Source organism: Rhinopithecus bieti, unplaced genomic scaffold (genome assembly GCF_001698545.2).
Source record: "Rhinopithecus bieti isolate Rb0 unplaced genomic scaffold, ASM169854v2 scaffold_39870, whole genome shotgun sequence".
Classification (NCBI taxonomy): Eukaryota; Metazoa; Chordata; class Mammalia; order Primates; family Cercopithecidae; genus Rhinopithecus; species Rhinopithecus bieti.
In genome coordinates this window covers 429,520-455,976 of record NW_016817144.1, presented here as the reverse complement: position 1 = coordinate 455,976, position 26,457 = coordinate 429,520, and the positions used below count along the sequence as shown (strand labels likewise).

The 26,457-nt window shown below is 46.6% G+C and overlaps 1 protein-coding gene across 3 annotated transcripts in view; it reads left to right on the top strand.

Moving 5' to 3' along the window:
* Positions 1-26,457, top strand: part of PITPNC1 (phosphatidylinositol transfer protein cytoplasmic 1) — a 346,211-nt gene that overhangs the window by 277,221 nt on the left and 42,533 nt on the right. For all 3 annotated transcript variants that reach the window (XM_017855834.1, XM_017855835.1, XM_017855836.1), the window contains exon 6: positions 640-735. In XM_017855834.1, coding sequence (XP_017711323.1) covers positions 640-735 — 96 coding nt within the window. The remainder of the gene's footprint in view (positions 1-639; positions 736-26,457) is intronic.

Below are 26,457 nucleotides of genomic sequence, written 5' to 3'. Positions count from 1 at the left end.
ATGTCTGTTTCCATGGGAACGGCAGTGGCAGGCAACTGCTAAGTTGTCAGACATCTAATAATCTAGGGAAGCTCCTGTCTGAATGCAGGCCAAGTTTCTCCAGCATCTTGGGTCATTTAGTCACAAGTGGCTGTGCAGCCTGTAGAGACATCTTAGAATATAGGGAGTTGAGATACTTGCTATATTGAACATATATATATAATTTTAATTTTAAAAAATATACTCTTTCTAACTCTTGGCCTATATCCCTGCTTTTTGACTCAAATTTAGCCAGACCCTTTCCAACCTCTTTACTCCTCCTGTTCAGGTGAACTGCCAAAATCAGCACACTTCAGTTTAGGAAGAGATATTTTTTGGAAGAGATCAATTTCCTCACTCTTGAACTTCTAAAAACAGCCCAGTTTTTCTTCTGCCTCTCACCAAGCAGTGATTGATGCTACACCTGCCTCTGATGTGACAAAACCGAAGCCATGAATCAAAGCTTTCTATGATTCTTGCGCATTCTGAGGCTGGTGAAAGCACTAGCCGGGGGCACTGGGACGTGTGAAGATGCTCTGTATGGGGGTTACTCTGCCTCAGGCACTTTGGAAGGTAACACCTGCTATCACTAACCTTTGAGATGTTGCTCTGCTTTTTCAGATTTTCGACAATGAAGCCAAAGACCTGGAGAGAGAAGTTTGCTTTATTGATATTGCCTGCGATGAAATTCCAGAGCGCTACTACAAAGAATCTGAGGTAAGCGACATTTGGGATGAGATGTGGAAGAGATTCATTCATTCATTCATTCATTCATTCATTCCACAACTATTTCTTAAGTGCTTCCTAACTTGGGAGGATGCCATCTCTCATTGTGTGGATTCAATTTGCTTTTATGTCTTTCTGGTTCTTTTTGCGAGTCTCAAAATTAAGTCCCTAACTCTTCAGGGACCATCATTGGCCCTGGCCGTTACTCAATTTCCACTTAGTTTTCCTGTCTCCCAACTCTGCCATCATTTTTTGGCAACGTCAGTATCCATAGGGCTGGGCCGTCCAACACACTGGCCTCCCTGAAACACAACAGGCAGTCTCCCCAATCTCATGCTTTTTTTTTTTTTTTTTTTTTTTTTTTTTGAGATGGAGTCTGGCCCAGGCTGGAGTTCGGTGGTGTGATCTCACTGTGATGTCTGCCTCCCAGGTTCAAGCCATTCTTCTGCCTCAGCCTCCTGAGTATCTGGGATTACAGGCACCCACCACCATACCTGGCTAATTTTTGTATTTTTAGTAGAGATGGGGTTTCACCCTGTTGGCCAGGTTGGTCTCCCACTTCTGACCTCAAATGATCCGCCCACCTCGGCCTCCCGAGGCGCTGGGATTATAGGCATGAGCCACCTGTGTTTTATCTGTATCTGAATCAATCCTTGAAAACTTTGATAGCTCATTTCAGCACAGCTCCTTTCTCTCAAAACAGCAAGCACTTTAATGAGGGCATCTCCTTTGTTCTTGGCTGAGAATAAATTTCAGAGAACTTCTTTCTCTCTGGTTTTCAACATACCAGGATCCATCCTTTGCCTTAGTTCTACCTTCCTGCTATACGGTTTGTGCGAGTCACCATTTATATCCCATTAGTATTTTATTAATGGCTGCTGACGGAACTTGGGTGACCCACTTGTATATAACATCCTAGCCCTGCAATGACAGCAGATGCAGGGCTATTTTTGTTGGTTAGCAACATGCCACCAATCCCAATATGTTTGGAATCAGGGCCCTAGACTCGTCCTCGAACCGTAACACGCGGACCTTGAAACTCTTCTCCCAGAGTCATTAAGGCTGATGGGAGACACAATAAATAAACTTCTTCAAAATGAATTCTGTCATTACACAAATAAACCAGGCTCCCAACATGGTGGTTCGGATTTCTTTTGCCTCCACATTTTGGGATTCGTTTTGGTATAAAAGTCTTACCTGATCTTAGCAAATGCTTGGCTGCTTAATTGCAGGCACATGTCTTCAGCTGCTGTCCCTGAAAGAGATGGGGAGAGGCTGATGTGGATCACTGTGTGTTGCTCATCTCCACCCAAAGGGTGAGCGTTTTAACATCATCAACTTTCATTGTGCTCTGCGGCCAACCACACCTATGCATTTTAAGATAAACAAAGTTAAATGCTTTCTGCGTAACTGTGGAACGGCCGAAGAGGGAAATAAACAGGGCACCATTGACCTTCCCCTTGTCTCGCTCCATGGAAATCCTGTAGTTTCATGTCAAGTCCGCCAGTGCTTAATGGGGTCTGATGATGTCCAGAGCATTGTGCAAAGCACTCCTGTGACGCCTCAGGCTCCCCTGGGCTGCTGTCCTACCTGGACCTCCCGGCCTCTTTGGGAGCTCTGGGTCTTCCAGGAAAGCAGGGTTGCCAGAAAACTCTGAACTAATTTCAGCTTTTCCTCCCAGTGTGCTTTGGCGTGGCTCTGCCTGGACTTCAGGGAGTTCCCTCCTGATTCAGTAGGAAGTCTTGACACAAATATAGAATATTAATGAAGAAATCAAGTCTCATTTCTAGTCAACGTGCCTGACTCATTTCCCTATGCTCTGGGCCCCCAAAGAACCTCCACTAGAAAGCTTCCTTTCATTCACATAAACATTCAAGGAGCTTTTCCTTCATGCTTCACAGAGTCGCTCATGGGCACGTCCAAACCTCTTTCCCTGGGTCCTAAAGTATCCTTCCCTGGATGCAGTTTGGCCAAGATGAGTGGTAAAGAGTCCAGTAATTATTCATCCAATAAATATTTATGGAGCCCTCACTGAGTGTCACGTACAATGTTAAGACGGGGATGTCTGGGCATGGTGGCTAACACCTGTAATTCCAGCACTTTGGGAGGCCGAGGCAGGCGGATCACTTGAGTTTAGGAGTTCGAGACCAGCCTGATCAACATGGCAAAAACCTACTAAAATACAAAATTAGCTGGCAGGGTGGTCAGCTACTCGGGAGGCTGACGCACGAGAATCGCTTGAACCCAGGAAGCGGGGGCTTTGACGAGCTGAGATCGCAACAGAGCCAGAAACTGTCTCAAAAAAAAAAAAAAAAAAAAAAAAAAAAAAAAAAAAAAAAGGACGCAGCAGCAATGAGCCAAAGAGATACTTAGGGTCCCTCCCCTCAGGATACTTCCAATCTAACAAATACCACACAGAGAGTATTTGGCGAACAGTAGAGAAATAGTCACACACATACATATGGAGTTCAGAGTCACAAGTGTAGGAAGGCAGGTACAGAGAGAGACTGTGATGAGGAAACTGCATTTAAGAGGATAGGATCAGGAGATATGCTATGGAAAAAATGACAGTTCAGGCCAGGCGCAGTGCCTCACGCCTGTAATCCCAGCATTTTGGGAGGCCAAGGCAGGCAGATCACCTGAGGTCAGGAGTTTGAGACCAGCCTGACCAACAGAATGAAGCCCCAACTCTACTAAAAATACAAAAATTGCCCGGGCTTGGTGGCATGCGCCTGTAGTCCCAGCTACTCAGAAGACTGAGGCAGGAGAATCGCTTGAAGTCCCAGCTACTCGGGAAGCCGAGGTTGAACCCAGGAGGCAGAGGTTACAGTGAGCCAAGATCACACCACTGCAATCCAGCCTGGGCAACAGAGACTCGGTCTCAAAAAAATAAATAAATAAATAAATAAGTAAGTAAGTAAATGAAGTTGAGGCGTCATAGGATCTAAATTATACTTTTAAAAGATTGTTCTGGATGGAGAATGGACTGGAGAAGAGCAGAGTCAGGAGACCACCAAGGTCACTATCATTATGTTATCAGTTACTTAGGTGCTATCGTGGCTTGCGCTAGAGGGCTGGCGGCAGAGATGGAGAGGAGCAGATGGTTTTAATGTATGTTTTGAAGATGAGGATGAATTGACAGGGATTGCTTATAGATTGGATGTGGGGATGAGGTTGAAGGAGGAGTTGGGATGGCCTTAAGGATTCTGGCTTGAGCGACTGATAGATGGGGGTGCTGCTTACTGAAATGGGAAGATGAGAAGAGAGGTGTACCTTGGAGAAAGATGCGTGGATTTTGTGATGTCAGTGAGGCAGCTAACACAAACAGAAATGAGTCTGGAGCTTAGGCGAGAGATCTGGGCTGGAGACAAACTCAAGAGTATTTGGCGAATAGGAGATTTAAAAATCCTGGGGATGGATGAGAGGAAGAAAGCATGAAGTATAAATGGGAAAGGGGTTCAAGTCCGAGCCTTCAAGGATGGCAGCAGCTGGCGATCAGGTCGAATCTAAAAGAATCAGGAATCTAAAAGAATTAGTCAGAAAGTTAGGACGAAAACAAGGGAAATGCACCAAGGAATGTAAGTTTCAAGAGGAAGGGAGTGACCAGAGGTGCTGAATGCTGCCAAGAGATGGAGTAGGAAGAGAATGGAAAACTGTCCGCTAGAACAGTTCTCCACTGGGGGCAATTATTGCCTCACGAGGATGCTTGGCAATGCCTGTAGACATTCTCAGTTGTCAAAACATAAGAGGGCTACTGGTATCTAGAGTGTAGAGGCCAGGGATGCTCCTAAAATCCTCTACAGCACAGACAGGACAGCCCTTCACAACAGAGAATTGTCTGACTCCAGCCGGATGCGGTGGCTCACGCCTGTAATCTCAGCACTTTGGGAGGCTGAGGCAGGCGAATCACAAAGTCAGGAGTTCAAGACCAGCCTGGCCAACATGGTGAAACTTCGTTTCTACTAAAAATACAAAAAATTAGCTGGGCATGGTGGTAGGCGCCTGTAATCCCAGCTACTCTGGAGGCTAAGGTAGGAGAATCACTTGAACCTGGGAGGCCAAGATTGCACCACTGCACTCCAGCCCAGGCGACAGTGTGAGACCCGTCTCAAAAAAAAAAAAAAAAAAAATTATCTGGCTCCAAATGTCCATAGTGCCAAGGCTGGGAAACCTTGTTCTACAGGAAGAGGTGATTGAAGATGGATGGAACTCTGGATTCAGCTTTGATGCTCAGGGCCACCCCTGGCCTGTCCTAGAGTCTTAGGGTTACTGAATGGATGCGGGAGAAGGGGGCCTATAGGGCTGAGCCCTGCACACTCATCATCCATTGTGTGACCTCCCAGGGGATCTGCTGGCCTCTGTAACAGGTGGAATTCCTCCTCCATGGACCTGGCAGCCGGATCACAAAGGGCTACAGGCACCATTGGGAGCCTGCAATAAAATCTTAGAAAAAGCATTCCCCCAGGGGCGACTCCCTTGTGACCCCAGCCCCACCATCTTCAACAGGCCAGAATACAGACTGCAGTCTGAACCCACCCAAAGGAAGAGGGGTGAGTTTCCTGGGCTGTTTTGGTGGTTGTGTCTACGGTAAACATGCCAGGGACTGGGAGTAAGAGGAACAACAGATTCAGAAGGCAAACCATTTCCAAACAGACATAAATGTCTAACTGGCACACTGTAAATAATTAACACCCTTCACCCCACCACAGGAGTTTCCTTCTAAAATGAAATCTGACCTTGTTCTGTACTTAAAACCCCTGACTGGCCCTCCTTTAGAGTTCAGCTCACACAGGACTCCCCGTTTCTGAGTTTTCCTGGGCATGCCGCTCCCCCACCACTGCTGGTCTGGACACAGCGAAGTTCTGGTCCATAGCTTCTAGATCATGCTAGATTGTGCTAGCTCATCGCTATGGCATGAGCTCTGCAAAGACAAGAGCTAGCTGTTCCCCAGCCGCTGCTACAGCACCAGTGCGTAGCAGGCACTCACTCCATGGTTGCTGAATGAATGAGTGAAGGCGAGGGACTTTGCTTTTTTTCTTCCAGCAGTGACAATTTCAGAGCAAGCGCTATCAAAGAAAATGAATTCGTTGCCATTAAGCAAGTAGTTGTGAATCAGAGTTCCTTTTTATTTTTAATCGGAGGCATCCAGCTTCATGGGCCTTTTCTTCCCATCCATCTTTGTAAGTTGACGATGTCAGCGTCCTAAATAGTAACGTTCTTTATGTGAGGAAGCCGGATGTCGATGGGCTGAATCTGTGCCTGGATTTTTTTGATGCTGATGAATCCAGACCAGGGTTATCTGGATTGCTCCTCTCCACCCAGCTACTGTCACACACACACGGCCATCCAGGCCAAAAGAGGGGGTGAAAAGACTTTCCTTTCTTTTTCCATTTCTCACTGGAAACCTTCGAGCCACACAATCAAGACTGCCTCTCTCATGAAGGTGACCAGAGCTTGGAATTTTCCAGTGGGTGCCCTCTGCCCCATGGCCCTCGTGCCATCGCCACTAGCCAGGGATTCAGAAGCATGCTTTGGGGATTCAGGATCAGCTGATAGCCCAGCTCAGTGCTTTCCTTATTCTCATGTTTGCAGTGCTGCTATTTCCTATTAAGGCCTGATCTTCAGTTCTCAAAGAACTCTTAGTTTCAAGTTTGTTCTCATTGTCATTAATGGACTCTGCAGGGCAGTGCTGTATTGTGGGGGAGGGGGAAATTAGTGTGATTTTTTTCAGGCAGAGAGAGCCCCTCCATTAGTCACAGAGACCACTGAGGCCCTGTCTGCCCAGAAGCATCATAAAGCTGTTTGCACCATGTCACGTGGAAAATGACCATCATCAACACCAAAGCAGGAAAAGGGGTGAAGCCAAAAGCCGAGCAGGTTGGACTGGTTATGCGGCTGATACATAGCATCTTGCTACTGCCAAGATTTTCATCCCAGCTCCTTGATGCTCTGCCAAGATTTCAAGGTGAAGATCCCAGCGGAGGAATGAGGAATTCTGCACGATAAGTCAGAGCGTGCCTGCAGAGGCCACAGACAGTGCAGCCATACCCGCAAGGCTGAGTTGGCAGTTTTGGGGTGCAGGAACAAACCTCAACTTCTAGCCTGTAGGACTAGTCCAGGCTAGAGAATCTCTGAAAGCCATGCTGGGAGAGATCTAACCCAGAGGCCTTTGATGTTGGCTCGCAGTCAAGTTCAAGTCCAGTACTCTTTCTCCTCCATTCACTGCAGTCGTTCATGAGGTCTGGCTTCCATCATGAGATGGGGAGTGATCAAAGAAAATGGCATCTGTGTTGGCCTCCTGGGGGCTGCCACGTGCAGCAATCTCCCCTAGACACAAATGTGTAGGGTGTGTGCAGCTTCTCAATCTTCAGACATACCTCCAGGGCAAAGGAAGAGAAAAAGGAATGTCTTTCCTAGTCAAGAAAGTAGAAGTAGAGGGTTTTGTGTGTGTGTGCTTCCTTTTTTAAATCTTTGTTGATTTATGTAATGAAAAGCAAAGGAGTCTCTAGCCCTGAGGTTCTCAACTATGGGCAAATTTGTCCCCCAGGGGCATCTGGCAATATCTGGAGACATTTTTGATTGTCGAAACTGGATAGGGCATGTCATGAATCTAGTGGGTAGAGGTCAGGGAGGGAGGATGCTGAACATCCAAAATGGGCCAGGTGCAATGGCTCACACCTGTAATCCCAGCACTTTGTGGGAGGCTGAGGCAGGAGGATCACTTGAGGCCAGGATTTCAAGACCAGCCTGGGCCACACAGCAAGACCCTATTCTACAAAAAAAATAAAAATAAAAATAAATTTGCTGGGCATGGTAGCATGTGCCTATAGTCCTAGCTACTCAGGAAGCTGAGATGAGAGGATCACTTGAGCCCAGACGTTTGCAGCTACAGTGAGCTATAATCATGCCACTGCACTCCAGCCTGGGAAACAGAGCGAGACTCTGTCCCTAAAAAATAAAGAAAAGAAAAGAAAGAAGAGTCGGGTGCAGTGGCTCATGCCTGTAATCCCCGCACTTTGGGAGGCCGAGGCAGGTGGATCACCTGAGGTCGGGAGTTCAAGACCAGCCTGACCAACATGGAGAAACCCCGTCTCTACAAAAAATACAAAATTAGCTGGGCATGGTGGTACATTCGTGTAATTCCAGCTACTGGGGAGGCTGAAGCAGGAGAATTGCTTGAACCTGGGAGGCAGAGGTTGCAGTGAGCTGAGATTGCACCATTGCACTCCAGCCTGGGAAACAAGAGCGAAACTCCGTCTAAAAAAAAAAAAAACAAAAGAAAAGGAAAGAAAAAAGAAAAGAATCCAAAATGCACCACAACAGAGAATTATCCAGTTCCAAAATGTCAAGTATGCCAAGATCAATAAACCCTGACAACATAGACCAATCCAAGGAAAGGAAACAGTAAAACCTACTGGTATCAAGACTCATTAATGAATTCCTTTAGTTAGCATTTACTAAGCACCTACTGTGTGCCAGCTACATACTAGGCATTGAGGGTACAAAAACAAGATTGTATAAGCCCTCAAAGGTCCTGTCTTCTACTGCCTTTTGAATTGATTTTCTTGTTACAGATTAAGCAATTTCTCATCCCCTGTATTTTGGAGGATATAAAGGCCATCTTACTAGTGATAAATACAGCATAGTAACTTAATGGGGAAATTTGCAATTTTTTGAACTCAGGTAGCAACAAAGGAGAAAGAAGAACATGAGGCTGTCCTAGAAGCATGGGCCCCTGATGTGGCATAATTGAATGTTTTTCAGACAGAATTTGATTTTGAACTTTCCCCTTAAGTTGAGTGACTAAGTCTCCAGGTCCCTGGATCATAGCCTTCCTGGACCAAGAACTCCTTGGCAGCTAGTTCATTGGTCCCCACAGATCTAAATATCTGTTGAATTCTCTCTTAAGGGAGAGAGAACGGAACAAAAAGAGATACATCTAGCTTTTCCAATAACTGTCAAGGGTGAGAGATTAAATGTTGTTTGCTAAGGACCGGCCCTCAGAAAGGGAACAGAGAGACCAACTAAGTAAATATTGTCATATTTAGCTGTACCCTTCAGTACAAAGAGCTTCATCCAAATCACTCGGCTCCCTCAAATTAAAAATATTTTCATTCTGGTCTACATCTTGGCCTTTGAGGGTGGTAAAGATTTTCCGTTACCTCTAATGGCCAGATTCAACACAGCTGCCTCTTGCCGGGGTACATTGTTAAGTTCACTCTGTTGTGCTGTTATTATCATTTTTTTCCCCTTTCCCTCAAGTCCATCTGTTTCTTTCTGAGAGTAACGCAGCTGTTTTGCAGTGGGTTCCAACTTACTGCGGCCCGCATGCTTCTTGGAAAATAAGAGGGCTGATGACATCACTGGGATGGGGAGAAATCCCTGCTGCCAAAGGAGTCCCTGGTGGGAGCCTCTAAAACTGGAGGGTGAGGGAGGAAGCCTGCAAAGAAGATACAAGAGAAAGGTCCCCAGCAGCTGCCGCATCGCGGGCCCTGAGCCCCCTCCCCTTCCAGGATCTGGATGATGCCAGCGCTGTTTGAAATTGAGAGAGAAGGCCAGGCTCAGTGGTTCACATCTGTAATCCCAGCACTTTGGGAGGCCGAGGCAGGCAGATCACTTGAGATCAGGAGTTCGAGACCAACCTGGCTAACATGGTGAAACTCCATCTCTACTAAAAATACAAAAATGAACAGGATAAAGATACAAAAATTAGCCACGTATGGTGGCGGGCGCCTGTAATCCCAGCTACTCAGCAGGCTGAGGCAGGAGAATCACTTCAACCCAGGAGGCGAAGCTTGCAGTGAACCAAAGATGGTGCCACTGTACTCCAGCCTGGGTGACAGAGTGAGACTCTGTTAAAAAAAAAAGAGAGAGAGAGGCTGGGGACGGTGGCTCACACCTGTAATCCTAGCACTTTGGGAGGCCAAGGCAGGCACATTGCCTGAACTCAGGAGTTCGAGAGCAGCCAAGACAAAATGGTGAAAACCCATCTCTACTAAAATACAAAAAATTAGCCTGGTGTGGTGGCATATGCCTGTAATCCCAGCTACTCGGAGGCTGAGGCAGGAGAATCGTTTGAACCAGGGAGGCGAAGGTTGCAGTGAGCTGAGATCACACCATTGCAGTCCAGCCCGGGTGACAGAGCCAGACCCTGTCTTAAAAAAAGGAAACTCATGATCTGGTTGGGAGGATATGGTATAATGACACAAATGCTAAGTGATAGTGCAGAATGAGGCAGCAAGAGAAATACATTCACATAGCCACGTGTGATCTACTTTCCTCAAACTCATACACACAGTCATCCCCGGAAGAGTCCCAGGACTGGTCAGGGAAGACTTTATAGGAGAGGTGGAATCTGAACTGGGCCTTAAAAACGAAATAGATTTATGTTTATTTTTTTGCTCATAAATTAATACATGATCCTTGTAAAAAAAAAAAATTCCAACGTGATGCAAACACAAAACAGAGCAAATCTCCTATGATCCCTCATCAGAGACATGACTGTTGTTAAAGTTCGTGTTTATACTTAAACATAATGCATAAATAGTATTATTTTATAAAACGAAACTCACGCTATGCACACCACCTTGCAACATGCATTATTTCACTAATCACATAAGCTTGCCATTTGTCTGTGCAGCACGCGCCTGTCTAGTGAGTTTTAGGCCGAATAATATGCCAGTGAAGGCCAGATTCAGTGACTCATGCCTGTAATCCCAGCACTTTGGGAGGCCAAGGTGGGCAGATCGCTTGAGCTCAGAAGTTCGAGACCAGCCTAGGCAACATGGCAAAACCCCATCTCTACAAAAATATAAAAATTAGCTGGTCATGATGGCACATGCCTGGAGTCCCAGCTACTCTGGAGGCTGAGGGAGGAGGATCACTTGAGCCCAGGAGTCAGAGGCTGCTGCAGTGAGCCAAAATCCTGGGCAGCAGAGCAAGACCCTACCTCAAAATAATAATAATAGTAATAATAATAATAATAAGCCAGTGTACAGTGGTGCCATGTGTACATCATTCTCCATTTGATAGACATTTAGAGTGTTTCCATTCTTATTATGATACTGCAAGAAACATCCATAGATATCTTCTGGGAGTTGTTCTAACGTCTCTGTAGAATAAATCTAAAAGCAAAACTGTTGACTCAATGGACATATGTGTTGAAAATTTCCTAGATATAACAAAATTGCCCATACCCTGTGGCTACATTAAATTGCCCCTGACTCACACTTGGATGGGAGCAAACTCAAGTCTGAAGATGTGTGAGATGGAATGGGCAGTGTAGTGAATGGCTGAAAATAAGGAGTCTCAGTGCATAGTCAAGGATCAGTGAGGCACAAGGGAAAAACTTTGAGTGCCAAGCCAATGAATTTGGACTTTATTCTGTAGGTCACAGGGAGCTTTCAAAGCAGGGGTCACCAAAAATAAAAAATCCATTGGCCAAGAAAAAAGAAAAAGCAGGGGTCATGAGCAACCATGCAAGGGGACTCTACTTGTGACCTCACCAGAGAGGCTGACTCTCTTGTGGGGATGTTGAGGGCAGGCTCCTGGGTGCCCAGAGGTTTAGGACCATTCAAATCCATTACCCTACATCCTTCCCTCTTCTGCTACCCTCTTTCATGAACAAATTGCCCTCAGCCATCTTGACAACAATAAGATTTTATTCATGAATAGTAGCATTTGGAAGTAAAAAGGCATTAAACAGTAGTCCAGTCCTCAACAACCCTGGCTGCACCATTTGCAGACCAATAATTGGCAACTTCCCAAGGAACAATGAGGTTTTCTTTCTCAGACCTCATTCCTTCCAAACCCAGGAAAGATGAGACGCCAAGTTTCGCTGAAGCACAGTGCCTAGTGCTGATTTTAAAAGGCACTGCTATTCTCTTGGCCTAATAATGCAAAGCTACCTCAGCATTTGGAGCAAACCTCATTTTTACTGGGATTACTACAAAAAATGGTAGTGCCCAACTTCATCCTAGAGAAAGAGTTTTCATTGTTTTAAATTTTTCAAGGGGGAAAAAAACCATTTAAACTGCTGCAGTAATTGGCATGAATGATGGTCCCCAGCACTCAGTGTTCAGAGCAGCAGTTGCAAACCCTACCAATTGAATTTGGTAGTGAAATGCCAGACCAAGTAGGTCAAACAAAATCAAAGCATATGAATTCCTAAATGCCAGATCGAAACCAGAGATTCTAAGTCTCTGCCAGTAGTGGAGTTGCTGATTGTGGCATTGGGGGTCATTGAATCAATAGAAAGAGCCCCTGGGGACCAGGTGCAGTGGCTCACACCTGTAATCCCAGTATTTTGGGATGCCAAGGCAGGTGGATCACTTGAGGTCAGGAGTTCGAGACCATGGCAAAACCCTGTCTCTACTAAAGATACAAAAAGTAGCTGGGCATGGCGGCATGCATCTGTCGTCCTAGGTACTAGGGAGGCTGAGGCATGAGAATTGCTTGAATCGGGAGGCGGAGGTTGCAGTGAGCTGAGATTGCGGCACTGCACTCCAGCCTGGACAACAGAGCGAGACTTTATCTCAAAAAAGAAAGAAAGAAGCCTGGGAGAAATCACCCTGTCACCCTATATCCCAAAAGGAACAGACCAGGGAGGGAAGAACTCATCCAAGTAAAACATTCATGGAATGGAGAAACAGTTGGGCTTTTCGTAAAGGGATCTGTGCAAAAGATAACCCCTAGAACCTATGAATTGGGATTCCCAGCTTGGACGCTCTGTGTCTAGATGATTCAGCCCTAATGTGGTGAGGGCCCTGGCTGTGGGGGCCTCCTAGGCGGTCACAGCTACTGCATTTGATCATCATCAATTCTGTGTCTGAGTCCCTCCCTCCTTTCAAAAGAATGGATAGATTGACAGATGGACAAATGGGATGGAGAAGTGAGATGACGTCAAAGGCAAGGCATGGAAAGTGACTAGCACAGTCCCTGGCACACAATAAGCATTTCATAAGTATTCCCTTCTCTCTGCTTTGACCCTGGCTTCGAGCTCTGCAGATGGGTTGCAGGAATGGTGGCTCCGTGGAAACCGTGTGTCTTTGCAAGGTGGCCACCGTGAGTGCCATCACAGGAGTTTGTTTGCGTGTCGTTTTTCTCTTGTCGGTGTGAGTGGAGAACAGGAGCAGAGGTGTGATACCAATAGCTCCAGCTCTCAGGATCATGGGATCCTCCGCCGGCTCAGCGAGATCCTGCAGAAGTTACAGCCATTTGTGCTGCTGAGACTTAAAAAAAAAAAAAATGTGTTATTGCCTCTGTTATAGTTTAACCTGAATTCCGGATGGCATGTGTCTGTGCTACTTCACCTCGAAGAAACCTTAGAAGTTACATTTTCTGTTTGTTGTGCCAAGTCTGGGCCATCTGTGGCACTGCAGTGCTGGGATGGTACCCAAGGCAGTATTGCCATGCTATCTCTGTCTGCCACGAGCCTTCTTACAGCTGTACTATAGAAAACTAACATTTAAGACTTTCAAAGAAGGAAGCAAGATTTTAAAGGCCCAAGGCTCTCAGCCAGGAGTGAACAGATACGACAAGCTCTTCTTCAGTTCCATCTCATGGAGAACTTCTCTCTGTCCTTTTTTTTTTTTTTTTTTTTTAATAGGACAGAGTCTCACTCTGTCACCCAGGCTGGAGTGCAGTGGCGCAATCTCAGCTCACTGCAACCTCTGCCTCCTGGGTTCCAGCGATTCTCCTGCCTCAGCCTCCTGAGTAGCTGGGACTACAGGGGCATGCCACCACACCCAGCTACTTTTTGTATTTTTGGTAGAGACAGGGCTCCACCATATTGGTCAGGCTGGTCTCGAACTCCTGACCTCAGGTGATCCACTTGCCCTGGCCTCCCAAAGTGCTGGGATTGCAGGCGTGAGCCAATGCGCCTGGCCCTGCTCTGTTCTTTCAAGAAAACAGGCAACGAGTCCACACAAGTTGCTCAGAACTGGGGCCAACCGCATCAGCCCCTGCTGTGTTTAGTCTTTTTAAAGTAAAACACCAGAACTGCTTGGCCCTTACAACAGAGCTCCCAAATCAGGTCAGCATCACCCAGGGAAGTTTTGAAAACTGGAGATACCCAGATCCCACCTTAGACCAACCCAACCAGACTCACTGGTCTGGGATCCGAGAATCAGTGTGTAAATGCACCAGGTTTGGGGAAATGGCCTCAGAGCAGAGCTTCCCATCTTTTTTCATGCCTTGACAGGTAGAAAGTGTTTCGTTTTGGCCAGGCACGGTGGCTCATGCCTGTAATCCCAGCACTTTGGGAGGCCAAGGCGGGCGGATCACCTGAGGTCGGGAGTTCAAGACCAGCCTGACCAACATGGAGAAATCCCATCTCTACTAAAAATACAAAAATTAGCCGGGCATGGTGGCGGGCACCTATAATCCCAGCTACTCGGGAGCCTGAGGCAGGAGAATCACTTGAACCCAAGAGCGGGAGATCGCGCCATTGTACCCCAGCCTGGGCAACAAGAGCGAAACTTCATCTCAAAAAAAAAAAAAAAGAGAAAGTGATTCATTTTGATTGACACATCAAGGAGGAGCTCCTGGTCAAGATGACCAATCCCCGAGGTCAGGAGGCCCAGTCTGTTACTCAAGGACTGCAGGAGCAATATGCCTCATCACATCTACTATCCGTTCACCATAGGGAAGCTTTGCCTAAGAGAGCTCAACTTATTGTGTTCAAGGTTTTAAACCACTTTATTGTTACTTAATTTGGGGGAGGGGTGATGCAGGGGGGTTAGCAATGTAGGCCTGTAAACCTGCCCATTCCCCAATTGTGAGAGAGGTCAGTGCCTTTGAATTTTGTTCTGTCTGTTGGGAATCTGATACCATCTGTAGAATCAGGTCCAAAGTCTTCCTTGACATCTACTAGCATTAATTATAACATACGTTTGTGCAGTTTTTTTCCTAAGTTGCTTCTGATTTGGGGGTGGCTTCAGATTGACACTCATTGAAGTTTATTTCCTCCAACCAAAGACTGTAGGCTGGCTGCAGTTGTTCACGCCTGTAATCCCAACACTTTGGGAGGCCAAGGCGGGTGGATCACTTGAGGCCAGGAGTTCGAGACCAGCCTGGCCAACATGGCAAAACCCCATCTCTACTAAAAATACAAAAATTAGACAGGCGTGATGGCGGGTGCCTGTAGTCCCAGTTACTCGGGAGGCTGAGGCAGGAATCGCTTGAACCCCGGGAGGTGGAGGTTGCAGTGAGCTGAGATCGTACCATTGTACTCCAGCCTGGACAACAAGTGAGACTCTGTCTCAAAACAAAAACAAAACAAAAAAATACTCTAATAGTTGTCCACCAGGTCCTCTGGCTAAATCTCCTCCAAGCCCTTTCTTCGTTTAGCACTCTAAGAATCTGCAGCAATGACTCTATGATGTTTGAAGTGGCATTTTTCTCCTTAAGAACTAAGACCTGACCGAGCGATTCACTCCTCCACATCTATTTATTCAGACTCCAAGTACAACTGTTCAGCTTCTGTTCCAAAAATACCCAAGAAAGAATAAGTGTTATTAAGGTGCTTGTCTTCGTCTTTTATTATTAAGAGGCCCAGAGAAAGACATATAATTACTAGCTCATTAGCTTGGGCCTTAGAATTTTCAGTGAACATTTCTCACAAAATTGCTAAACCTGGTTTTATAGGGTATGGAACTAACTTTTGAGAAAAATAAATGCCACTGTTTAGAGTCTCACTCTGTCACCCAAGCTGGAGTACAGTGATGCGACCAAGGCTACCGCAACCTCCACCCCTCCAGGCTCAAGCGATCCTCCTATCTCAGCCTCCTGACTACCGGCACGTGCCACCACACCAGCTATTTGTGTGTGTGTGTGTATGTGTGTGTGGGGGGGATATGGGTGTGTCGTGATGGGAATCTTGCAGTGTTGCCTAGGCTGGTCTCAAACTCATGGGCTCAAGTGATCCACCTGCCTCAGCCTCCCAAAGTGCTGGGATTACAGGTGTGAGCCACCACTGCACCCGGCCAATATCATCTCCATTTTATAGATAAGGAAACTGAGGCTTAGAGAGTCTAAGTAACTGGCTAGAAGTTTCAGGAAGCCTGGATTCAAAACCCCAAAGTGTCCTACCCCAAAGATTATGCTTCTCCTACACCAAGTAGACTCCTTCAGGTAAAGCTAGATGTGCAAACAACTGTTGTCTTTGGAAATCACTCAAAGAAATAGTTGCCTTCTTAAATGTATCTTCCCGGCCGGGCGCGGTGGCTCAAGCCTGTAATCCCAGCACTTTGGGAGGCCGAACGGGCAAGATCCGAGGTCAGGAGATCGAGACCATCCTGGCTAACACTGTGAAACCCGTCTCTACTAAAAAATACAAAAAACTAGCCCAGGCGAGGTGGCGTGGGCGCCTGTAGTCCCCCAGCTACTCGGAGGCTGAAGGCAGGAGAATGGCGTAAACCGGAGGCGGTAGCTTTGCAGTGAGCTGAGATCCGGTCCACTGCACTCCAAGCCGGGCGACAGAGCGAGACCTCCGTCCTCAAAAAAAAAAAAAAAAATATATATATATATATACTATATATATATATATATCTCCCAACCCCGAGTCTCGTGAGCTAAATGGTCTGAGGGAAAGACTGGTCCCTGTAGAAAAAAAAAAGAGCTTTCCAGTCTTGGTTACCCTAATCCCTGATAGAACTCCCTACTCCTCATCTTGGAGAGAAATTTGCTTCTTTACAAACATTCCAGAAATAGTGGATTTGCAAAAGCATCTTGGGGTCTATTAAAAAAAAAAAAAAAAAACCCAAAAATCTAAAAACTGGCCATCCTCCATTATAGAATAGAAACCTTTTTTTTTTTTTTAAACAGGGTCTTACTTTGTTGCCAGGCTGGAATACAGTGGCACCATCATGACCCACTGCAGTCTTGACCTCCTAGGTTTAAGCCATTCTCCTGCCTCGGCCCCCTAAGTAGCTGAGACTACAGGTGCACACCACCACACCCAGCTAATTTTGGGGTGTTTTTTTTTTTTTGTAGAGACAGGATTTCCCAGGCTGGTCTCAAGCTCCCGAGCTCTAACCATCTGCCCGCTCAGCCTCCCAAAGATGACACATGTGAGCCACCACACCCAGCCCAGGAACCTATTTTAAAAAAGAAAAAAAAAGCCATTAGTCACCGAAGAACCCATCTACAGACCCTAATTCGAAAATAATCCTTTTCTCACTTTAGCATCCACACAATGGTCTTAGAGTTAAATAACTTGCCCGAGTTCACACAGTAGTTACTGGAGCTGAAATTCCAACCTGGGGGCAGGGCATGGGTTCTCTGTCACTTCAAAGCCTCCTCGGTTCATCTCTCAGTCCTGCTGCACAGATCTGAGGACCCCACAAGGTGCTCCCGGGCATGGGAAACAGTGAAACATGTTGTATCAGTGAAGGGAGAAACAGCCTGAAGAATCCACTCATCACTTTTACCTGCTTTATGTACTGGGATTCCAAAAGTGCATTTGGAGAAACGAAATAAGTTCTAAAGCTCAAATAAATTTGAAATCTAAAAATGGAAATATTTTATTGTCTTCAAATTACAGACTGATTGGCTTATTGAACAACTCTACCCTAGTTTCTGGTTTGACAAGTTGGAGGCCTAAATTTCCCAAAATAATACAGTACACAAGGAGCAGGCTAGACTTGGGGACAGTTAATCTGGTGCTGGTCCCTGCTGGCATGTTGCAGCTCATCAAGATATTTGTCAGCCTATTATCAGCTTTTGATTTAATAAACTTAAGCTAGTTCTAGGCCAAATTGTAGATCCTCGGTAGGAATGCGGGCTGTTAATGTCTCTCCATAGCCTGTGTCTAAAGAGCACTGCTAAAATCAGAGTGCAGAACAGCCTCAAGTTCAAAGGCTGCAAACCGAGCCAGGTTCTAATAAGCTCCCTTTATGGGAGGAGCTGGGTTCCTGGCCTCTCACTGTCACATGTATTAAGGTGGGGACCTGTCCAGTGTGCCCTTGAATGACCTTATTGCTTTTGATTAGAGATGACCTTGAACTATACTTGTAGCGCCAAGAGGAATAGGTTAGTGTTGTGCAACAGGATGTTAGGGAGATACCTGTTGTTGCTCTGGAACTGGGAACCAGGCCCAAAGCTGGGGACAAAGAGGAATTGGGACTCCAAATTCACCAGGCAGCTGCTAATCACCAATGGCCCAGATGACCCTCTTCCCACAGCTCTGGTTGCCCCTGTCTTCCCCTTCCCTAGGCCCTATGTGGAGATGGAGGAGGGGAGTTTGCAGTCATTGGGAGTATACTTCTTGCCTAACCCCAATCCCATGCGACAGGAGTATTCTGAGAGAATCAACTACAGAAACTGGGGCATCTGCAAAAAAAAAAGCTGGCTATAGACCCAGCACAGTGGCTCATGCCTGTAATCCCAGCAATTTGGGAGGCCAAGGTGGGAGGATCACTTGAGGCCAGGAGTTTGAGACCAGCCCAGACAACATAGTAAGAGTCCATCTACAAATTTTTTTTTTTAATTAGCTGGGCCCGGTGGCACGTGCCTGTGGTCTTAGCTACTCAGGAAGCTGAGGTGGGAGGATTGCTTGAGCCTAGGAGTTCGAGGGTGCCGTGAGCCATGATTGCACCACTGCACTCCAGCCTGGGTGACAGAGCCAGACCCTGACACATACACAGAAAATAGTTGACTGTTTGCCAAACTGGCAACTTGGAGGCCCACCCTCAATGCTACCATCCTGCAAGACGGGTGAGACTAATAAGTGTCCCCAGAAGCTTGCAGAGGAACATAGAGATTGCACCTGCTGCCCATCTGGAAGTTTCTAAAGGAGGAGCTTTGGAAGGAGCTCGTGGCTAGGGCTGAGATGGAACCATGGGAGTGTGAGCTTGGGAATACCATGGGGGCATCCCCTGGGGCATTACTGAAAATGCAGATAATAGTGGGCTACTTTTAAGAGCTTATGAGAATTCTGGGGTGTTTTCTGTGTCTCCAACCAGTTCATTTCTCCAGCACCAGCTGTGTATCCAACAATTTAATTCAATTCAGACACTGTCTATCTGGAGTTAGCATCAGACCCCAGAAGTTAAAGGGCTCAGTCCCACAAAGCTGCCCCCACTTCTGATTGACAGGCTATAAATCTGAAGTGTTGGCCGGGTACAGTGGCTCATGCCTGTAATCCCAGCACTTTGGGAGGCCATGGCAGGTGGATCACTTGAGGCCAGGAGTTCAAGACTAGCCTGGCCAACAGAGTGAGACCCCCATCTCTATTTTTTTATTAGAAATTTTTTTTTAATCTGGAGTCTCCATGACTCCTTCCTCAGGCTCAATAATTTGCTAGAAAGGCTCACAGAACTCAGGAAAACATTTACTTAGATTTACCAGTTTATCATCAAGGATATGACTCAGCAGCAGGTAAATGGGAGAGACGAGTCAGGTGAGGTATTGGAGGGTGAGGACTTGGGGCTTCTGTGCCCCCTCTGGGTGTGCCATCCTCCCAGCAGGTCGGTGTGTTTAAGCGTTTACGGAGTTCAATCCCAGCACTCCCTCCCTCCCCAGAGGTCAGTGGATGGGGCTGAAAGTTTTTTTTTTTTCTTTTTTTTGAGACAGAGTTTCACTCTTGTTGTCCAGGCTGGAATGCAATGGTGCGATCTCGGCTCACCGCAACCTCCACCTCCCGGGTTCAAGTGAGTCTCCTGCCTCAGCCTCTTGAGTAGCTGGGATTACAGGCCTGCGCCACCACACCAGCTAATTTTGTATTTTTAGTAGAAACGGGGTTTCTCCATGTTGGTCAGGCTGGTCTCCAACTCCCGACCTCAGGTGATCCACCTGCCTCAGCCTCCCAAAGTGCTGGGATTACAGGCGTGAGCCACCGCACCCGGCCAGGGCTGAAACTTTTAACCCCCTAATCACTTGGTGTTTCTGGTGACCAGAGCCATCTTGAGGCCATCCAGGGCCCCTCACCTGTGTATGTGATCAGAAGGAGCTTGTTATGCATCCCAAAGGACACCCCCATCACTCAGGAAATTCCAAGAGCTTTTGGAGCATTGTCTCAGGAAGCAGTGACAAAAACCAAATCTATTTGGTATTACATCACAAGGATGAAATGAGAGAGCGAATCTCAAGTGCCTGACACAGACTCTGGTATGGAGCAAGCACTTGAAGACGTTAGCTCCTAGGGTTAGTTTTTCCTCCTTCCTTCCTTGACTTTCCTCTGACCACCTCTCTTGCAAGTTCTCATTTGCTTTCATCTTCTCCCCAGTTCCTAAAAGGCATACTGGGGGCTAGAAACCATGGGCTTTTTTTTGTTTTTTTTGAGACAGAGCCTTGCTCTGTCTCCCAGGCCGGAGTGCCGTGGTGCAATCTCAGCTCACTGCAACCTCTGCCTCCCGGGTTTAAGCGATTCTCCTGCCTCAGCCTCCTGAGTAAGTGGGACTATAGGCATGTGCCGCTATGCCTGGCTAAATTTTTTGTATTTTTAGTAGAGACGAGGTTTCACCATGTTGGTCAGGCTGATCTCCAACTCCTGACCTCAAATGATCCACCCGCCTTGGCCTCCCAAAATGTTGGGATTACAGGCGTGAGCCACGGCGCCTGGCCAAAACCATGGACTACTACATTGTTTTGTGTGATGTGCTCAAATTTCTCATTTGCCTCATCCCTCTTCTTAAAGCAGTTAGTTTCAAGTGTTTCTGGCACTGAACTATAACCGAGAAGGGCGCAAAACACCCAGAGAAGCACTCTCCTTGCCACAGCTGCCTTTCAGTGCCTTTCTACACATCAGATGCACCTTATGAGTCAAGCTCCTTTAAGAGAGTCACTTTGCAGAGAAAAAGCACAAACCGCTCAGGGTTTGTGGTTCATTCTAGTGCCAAGAGCAAATGCTTTAAAAATAGCACTTTAGGTATTAACTGCTAACAAAGCAAGAATTGACTGCTTCTGGCATGATTTGCATTTAGGGTTTTGGGTTTGTTTTTTTTTAAGCTGATGCATAGCAGTTGACCTTTTAAGTCAAGTTTTAGGTCAGTTCTCCAGCACATTCTGAAAGCACCTTAGTTTTGTCTCTTTTTTAAAAAACAGCTTTATTGGCTGGATGCAGTAGCTCACCACTGTAATCCCTGCAATTTTGGAGGCCAAGGCGGGTGGATCACCTGAGGTCAGGAGCTTGAGACCAGCCTGGCCAACATGGCGAAACCCCATCTCTACTAAAAATACAAAAATCATCCGGGTGTGGTGGCATGCGCTTGTAATCCCAGCTACTCAGGAGGCTGAGACAGGAGAATTGCTGGAACCTGGGATGTGGGGGTTGCAGTGAGCCGTGATCGCACCATTGCACTCCAGCCCAGGTGACAGAGTGAGACTCCATGTAATAATAATTTAAAAAAATAAAAAAGCTTTATTGAGATGTAGATCACATACCATACAATCAGCCATTTTCATCACCCCACACAGAAACCTCATATATTTTAGCTATCATCTCCCTACCCTCTCCCTCTCCCCTCACCTGTCTCCCAACCCTCAGCAACTACCCTGATCTACTTTCTGTCTCCATAAATTTCCCTGATCTGGGCATTTCATATGGATAGGGTCACTTAATAAGTGGTCTTTGGGGACTAGCTGCTTTGAAAGCTCCTTGGTTTTATGTGTATCCCTCTTAAGATTCAAGTTCAAGAAATCCTACATTAATTCGGGGCTAAACTTTACTTTCATTGGAGGGGAATGAGAATGAGATCTGTAACACCTTGGAGTCTTCAGGAGAAGTTCCAGAATGGAGAGAAAAAAATATGACATGTGATATGTGTTGTTCATCCATCCCTATTTTAGGGCTGAGGGTTATAGTTACATAATGTAGCAGTTCCTGGCTGGAGTTCTTGCTTAGCCTTTTTTCATTCGGCATTTGTCAAAAACTTCTCATTTCAATTAACAGGGCAAGCCCCTGTTGGCTATTGCCCTTTGTGGTTCAAATCGAAAGCGTAATTAATCATGGAGACTTCATATCTCAGTGAATGTCAGCTAATAAGATTGCCTCCAAGATGCAAACTCATCCCCAACTGGACCAAGCTCTCCTGTGGGCTTCTCCTTGCACCTTCCAAGTGGGAGACTGATTCTATCCAAAACGGGGACGCAGTTTTACATGGGCTGCTCGAACAAGCCCTTTGCTCTGCCTTGTCCCAGTGTGAGACGGATGAGGCCTGCAGGTGTGGTTGATCCTATAGAGGGGGCGCCTTCTAAAGATGTGCCGAGGTCCATCTGGCCCCAGGGAAACAGCCCTGGCACCAGCTCAACCCCCTCGATACAGATGAGCTTTAACTACAAGGGTCCAATTTGCCATCTGCCAAGCCTGGAGAGAATCGGTAGCATCCGGAGCCAGAGATCTCATTGTGGATGAATTTATAAAACCCTGGCCAGAAGAACTTGCAGCCCCACGCGTTCCCCACCAGCCAGCTGCCGGGCGAGAGGAGCTGGGCAGGGCCCTTGAGGCAAGAGCATCGCTTGCAGAGAAGTTCCACATCCCCCAGTGGAGCCAGATGCCACTCCTGGGGTTCGATGCTCCGTGACCACGTGAGTGAGCTAGAAGAGTGACCGCGGAACCTAGAAGACTTGCCTTGTGAAAACCTCTCTGATTCATGTTATGGGTTTGTGTCCCCCCAAAAAAGCTATGTCGAAATCCTAACCCCCAGAGTGTGAAGTTATTTGGGATAGTGTCTTTACAAAGCTAATCAACTTGGAGTGAGATCATTAGGGGGCCCCTAATCCAGTATGATGAGTGTCCTTATAAAAAGGGGAAATTTGGAGCTGAGTGCAGTGGCTCACACCTGTGATCCCAGCACTTTGGGAGGTCAAGGCAGGTGGATCTCTTGAGGTCAGGAGTTCAAGACCAGCCTGGGCAACATGGCCCCATCTCTACTAAAAATACAAAACTTAGCTGGGAATGGTGGTGGGCGCCTGTAGTCCCAGCTACTCGGGAGGCTGAGGCAGGAGCATTGCTTGAACCCAGGAGGTGGAGGTTGGATGGCGCCACTACACTCCAGCCTGGGCGACACAGCAAGGCTCTGTCTAAAAAAAAAGGGGGGGGTGGGGGAGAATTTGGACACAGAGACAGACAAGCACAGAGGGAAGACGATATGAAGACGCAGTGAGAATGTGATGACTTCACTCCAGAGTGATGCTTCTACAAGCCAGGGAATGCCCAGGGGAGAGTCATGAAATAGATTCCTCCTCACAGCCCTCGGAAGGACCAGCCCTGATGACACCTCGATCTGGGGCTTCTAGCCTCCAGAACTGTGAGACAATACATTTCTGATGTTTAAGCCACCAGTCTGTGATACTTTTTTTTTTTTTTTTGTCCTCTGTGATACTTGATACAGCAGGAAACGAATACACTAGGGGGATTAACCCTCTACCCTAAATAGGTATGAATGAAAAACACATATCACATGTTAGATTTCTTTCTCTGCATTCTGGAACTTTTCCTGAAGGCTCCAAGGTGTTGCAGATCTCATTTGCATTCCCCTCCAATGAATTACCATTTCAACCAGGTAAAGTTTAGCCCTGAGTTAATGTAGGATTTCTTGAACTTGGACTTGAACTTGAACCGGGGGGAAGGGAGCCCTGCCCTGGCTTGGAAGATTACTAGAATGAAAGGATAGCATATGCCTCTGTATGCCTCTCAGCCCTTCACAAGTAGAGCTTGTATGTCACCTTTAAGATGCATGAAGCCTGCCAGACTTTGAGGCTCACCCAACCTGCCATTGGGAGGTGGCTGCCCAGTACATGCACCGTTCAAGGAGAGCTCCCTGCTTGACTGGGACCACAAGGTTCCAGAGGCCCCCAGGTGAAATCGCCTAAGGGAGCAGCGCACAGCAGGGACAATCTGCTCTGCTCTCTGCTTTCGTCCACTTGGAACAGAATGTTCCTGCCTCTGAAACGTAAGAGAAAGAGGGAAAGAAATTGGTTCTGAGCACTGAAGACTATCGCTTCCCCTGGACTCAGAACCCAGTCATAACATCCCACAAACAAGAACCCTTCTCTCGCAATTCCTCCAAGCACCATACTTATGGACACTGGCATGTGACAGCTTCCAGAAAATGGAAATGCCCACCCAGGCTTTCACTCACGCAAGGAAACCTGCATGCTGTTGGACAGTCACATTTTTTATTTGAGATGGTCAGCATTTTTCTTTACATTTGACTACAGGATAACAATAAACTCATAGTAATCCTACAGCCCCTGGGATATTCCCACTGCCTTTCTTTGGAGGAGCTTAATAAGATTTGAACTAAGTATACTACAGTACCTCTCAGGGCATTCTTGTATCATGTGCTTATCACTTTGGGATGTCTTCTGTGCATCAGGCACCTTCTATGTGCCAGGCTGGGCTGGGGACTTTGCCTACATTACCCAATTTAAGTTTTGCAACAACCCTGCAAGGGAGTTATTTTTTTCTTTTTTTTTTAGATGGAATCTCCCTGTATTGCCTAAGCTGGAGTGCAGTGGTGCAATCTTGGCTCACTGCAACCTCCACTTCCTGCATTCAAGTGATTCTCCTGCCTCAGTCTCCCGAGTAGCTGGGACAACAGGTGCACGCCACCACGCCCAACTAGTTTTTTTGTATTTTTAGTAGAGACGGGGTTTCGCCATATTGGCCAGGCTGGTCTCGAACTCCTGATCTCGTGATCTGCCCGCCTCAGCCTCCCAAAGTGCTGGGATTACGGGCGTGAGCCACCGCGCCTGGCCAGGAGTTTTTAACACCATTCTACAGATGGGGAGACGGAAGCTCTCCTCTGATCAGTTGTGCCAGAATTTCAGACAGAATGTCCTGTCCACATGGTGTAGGGGTGATGTGTTAAACCATTGGGGCTGCAATAACAGAATACCATAGACTGGGGGTGGCTTATAAACAACAAACATTGATTTTTTTACAGTTCCAGAGGCTGGCAAATCTAAGATCAAAGAGTTGACAGATTCAGTGTCTGGAGATGGCTCGTTTCTTGGTTCATAGATGGCACCCCCCTCACTGTGTCCTCACATGGCAGAAAGGGTGAAGGCGCTATCCAGAGTTTCTTTTATAAGAGCACTAATTGCCTTCCAAAGATCCCCACCCCCTAATACCATCACATTGGTGATTAAGTTTCAACATATGGGTTGGGTTCGGTGGCTCACACCTATAATCCCAGCCCTTTGGGAGGCCAAGGCAGTAGGTGTGCTTGAGGCCAGAAATTTGTGACCAACCTGGGCAACATAATGAGAGCTCATCTCCACAAAACATTAAAAGATTTTTTTAATCAGCTGGGCGTGGTGGTGCCTGCCTGTAATCCCAGCTAGGTGAGAGGATCACTTGAGCCCAGGAATTCAAGGCTGCAGTGAGTTGTGATGGCACCACAGCACTCCAGCCTGGGAGGTAAGAGCAAGACCCTGTTGCAAAAAAACAAAACCAAAAAGTTTCAACATGTGAATTGGGGGAGGGAAAACAAACATTCAGACCAAACGTTCATGGGACCCGGGTATGGGAGGACTGTGGCTGAATCGCTGATCATTTCTGAGCTTCAGGTTCCTTATCAAGAGCCTGGAGACAATATGTGTACTTCATAGCAGTGGCTGGATCTTGGCTGTACCTTCTGATCACCACCTGTTCAGACCCCACTCAGGACCAGTTAGATCAGAGCACAGGGGGGTCTAACCTTGCTCTTCTGTCTGGGCCTCATCCCCAGAGGTTTCTGTCACAGTTCTGGAGGCCGGAAGTCTGAAATCAAGGTGAGAGATTTCGAGGCTCTAGGGGACCATCCTTCCTTTCATCTTCCAGCTTGCAGTGGCTCCCAAAGTTCCTTGGTTTGTGGCTTCTTAACTCCCATCTCTGCCTCTGTCCTCACATAACCTCCTCCTCTGTGTCTTCTCCTCTTCTGTCTCTTATAAGGATACTTGTCATGGATTTAGGGCCCTCCCACTTAATCCAGGATGATCTCATCTCAAGATCCTTAACTTAATTACATCTGCAGGGACTTTTCCCAAATGAGATCACGTTCATAGATAGATACTAGGGGTGAAGACCTGGACATATCTTCAGGGAGGGTCACCATTTAACCCACGGCAGACATCTTGCACTCTGTTTTCTGATTGTACTGAATTGAGACTCAGCAGGGATTTCAAGACACATAATCTCGGTCACAGTAAAGTCCAGCCTTATGACGTTTTATAATTGGCCAGACCTTGAAACCTGCCTATGGAAAGGCCCAGGGGATTTTTAACATCGGGGATGAAGGTTGAGGTTTATAAACTTCCTTTTAAAATGAGGAAATCTGGAAATGGAGGATTAAAATGTAAAATAATTCTGTTCTTTTATAAAGAATAAGTGCTATAACAGAGTTTGAATCAGGACCAAAATACTAGACACTGTAGAGATACAAACCAGAAAAAAAAAAAGTATATATACACACACACACACACACACACACACATATATTCACATATATATATACTTTTTTTGGAAATGTTGTAAGGAAAGGTCAGCTGATGTGTGAAGGGGGCAATTTAGATACTGAATGTTCACAAACCCAAGTGAGAAAATAAGAAAGAAAATGAATTCATAAAGAATGGGTCTTGGGAGGTGTTAAGAAGGACAGTGAGGAGGAGGGGGTAGAATGTGAAAAGAGAAGTTTGCAGCGACTGGACTATTTCAGATAAGACCAGATAGTTTGATTCCTTTCCCCTCCCCACCCCTGTTTTTTTTTTTTTGTTTGTTTGTTTGGTTTG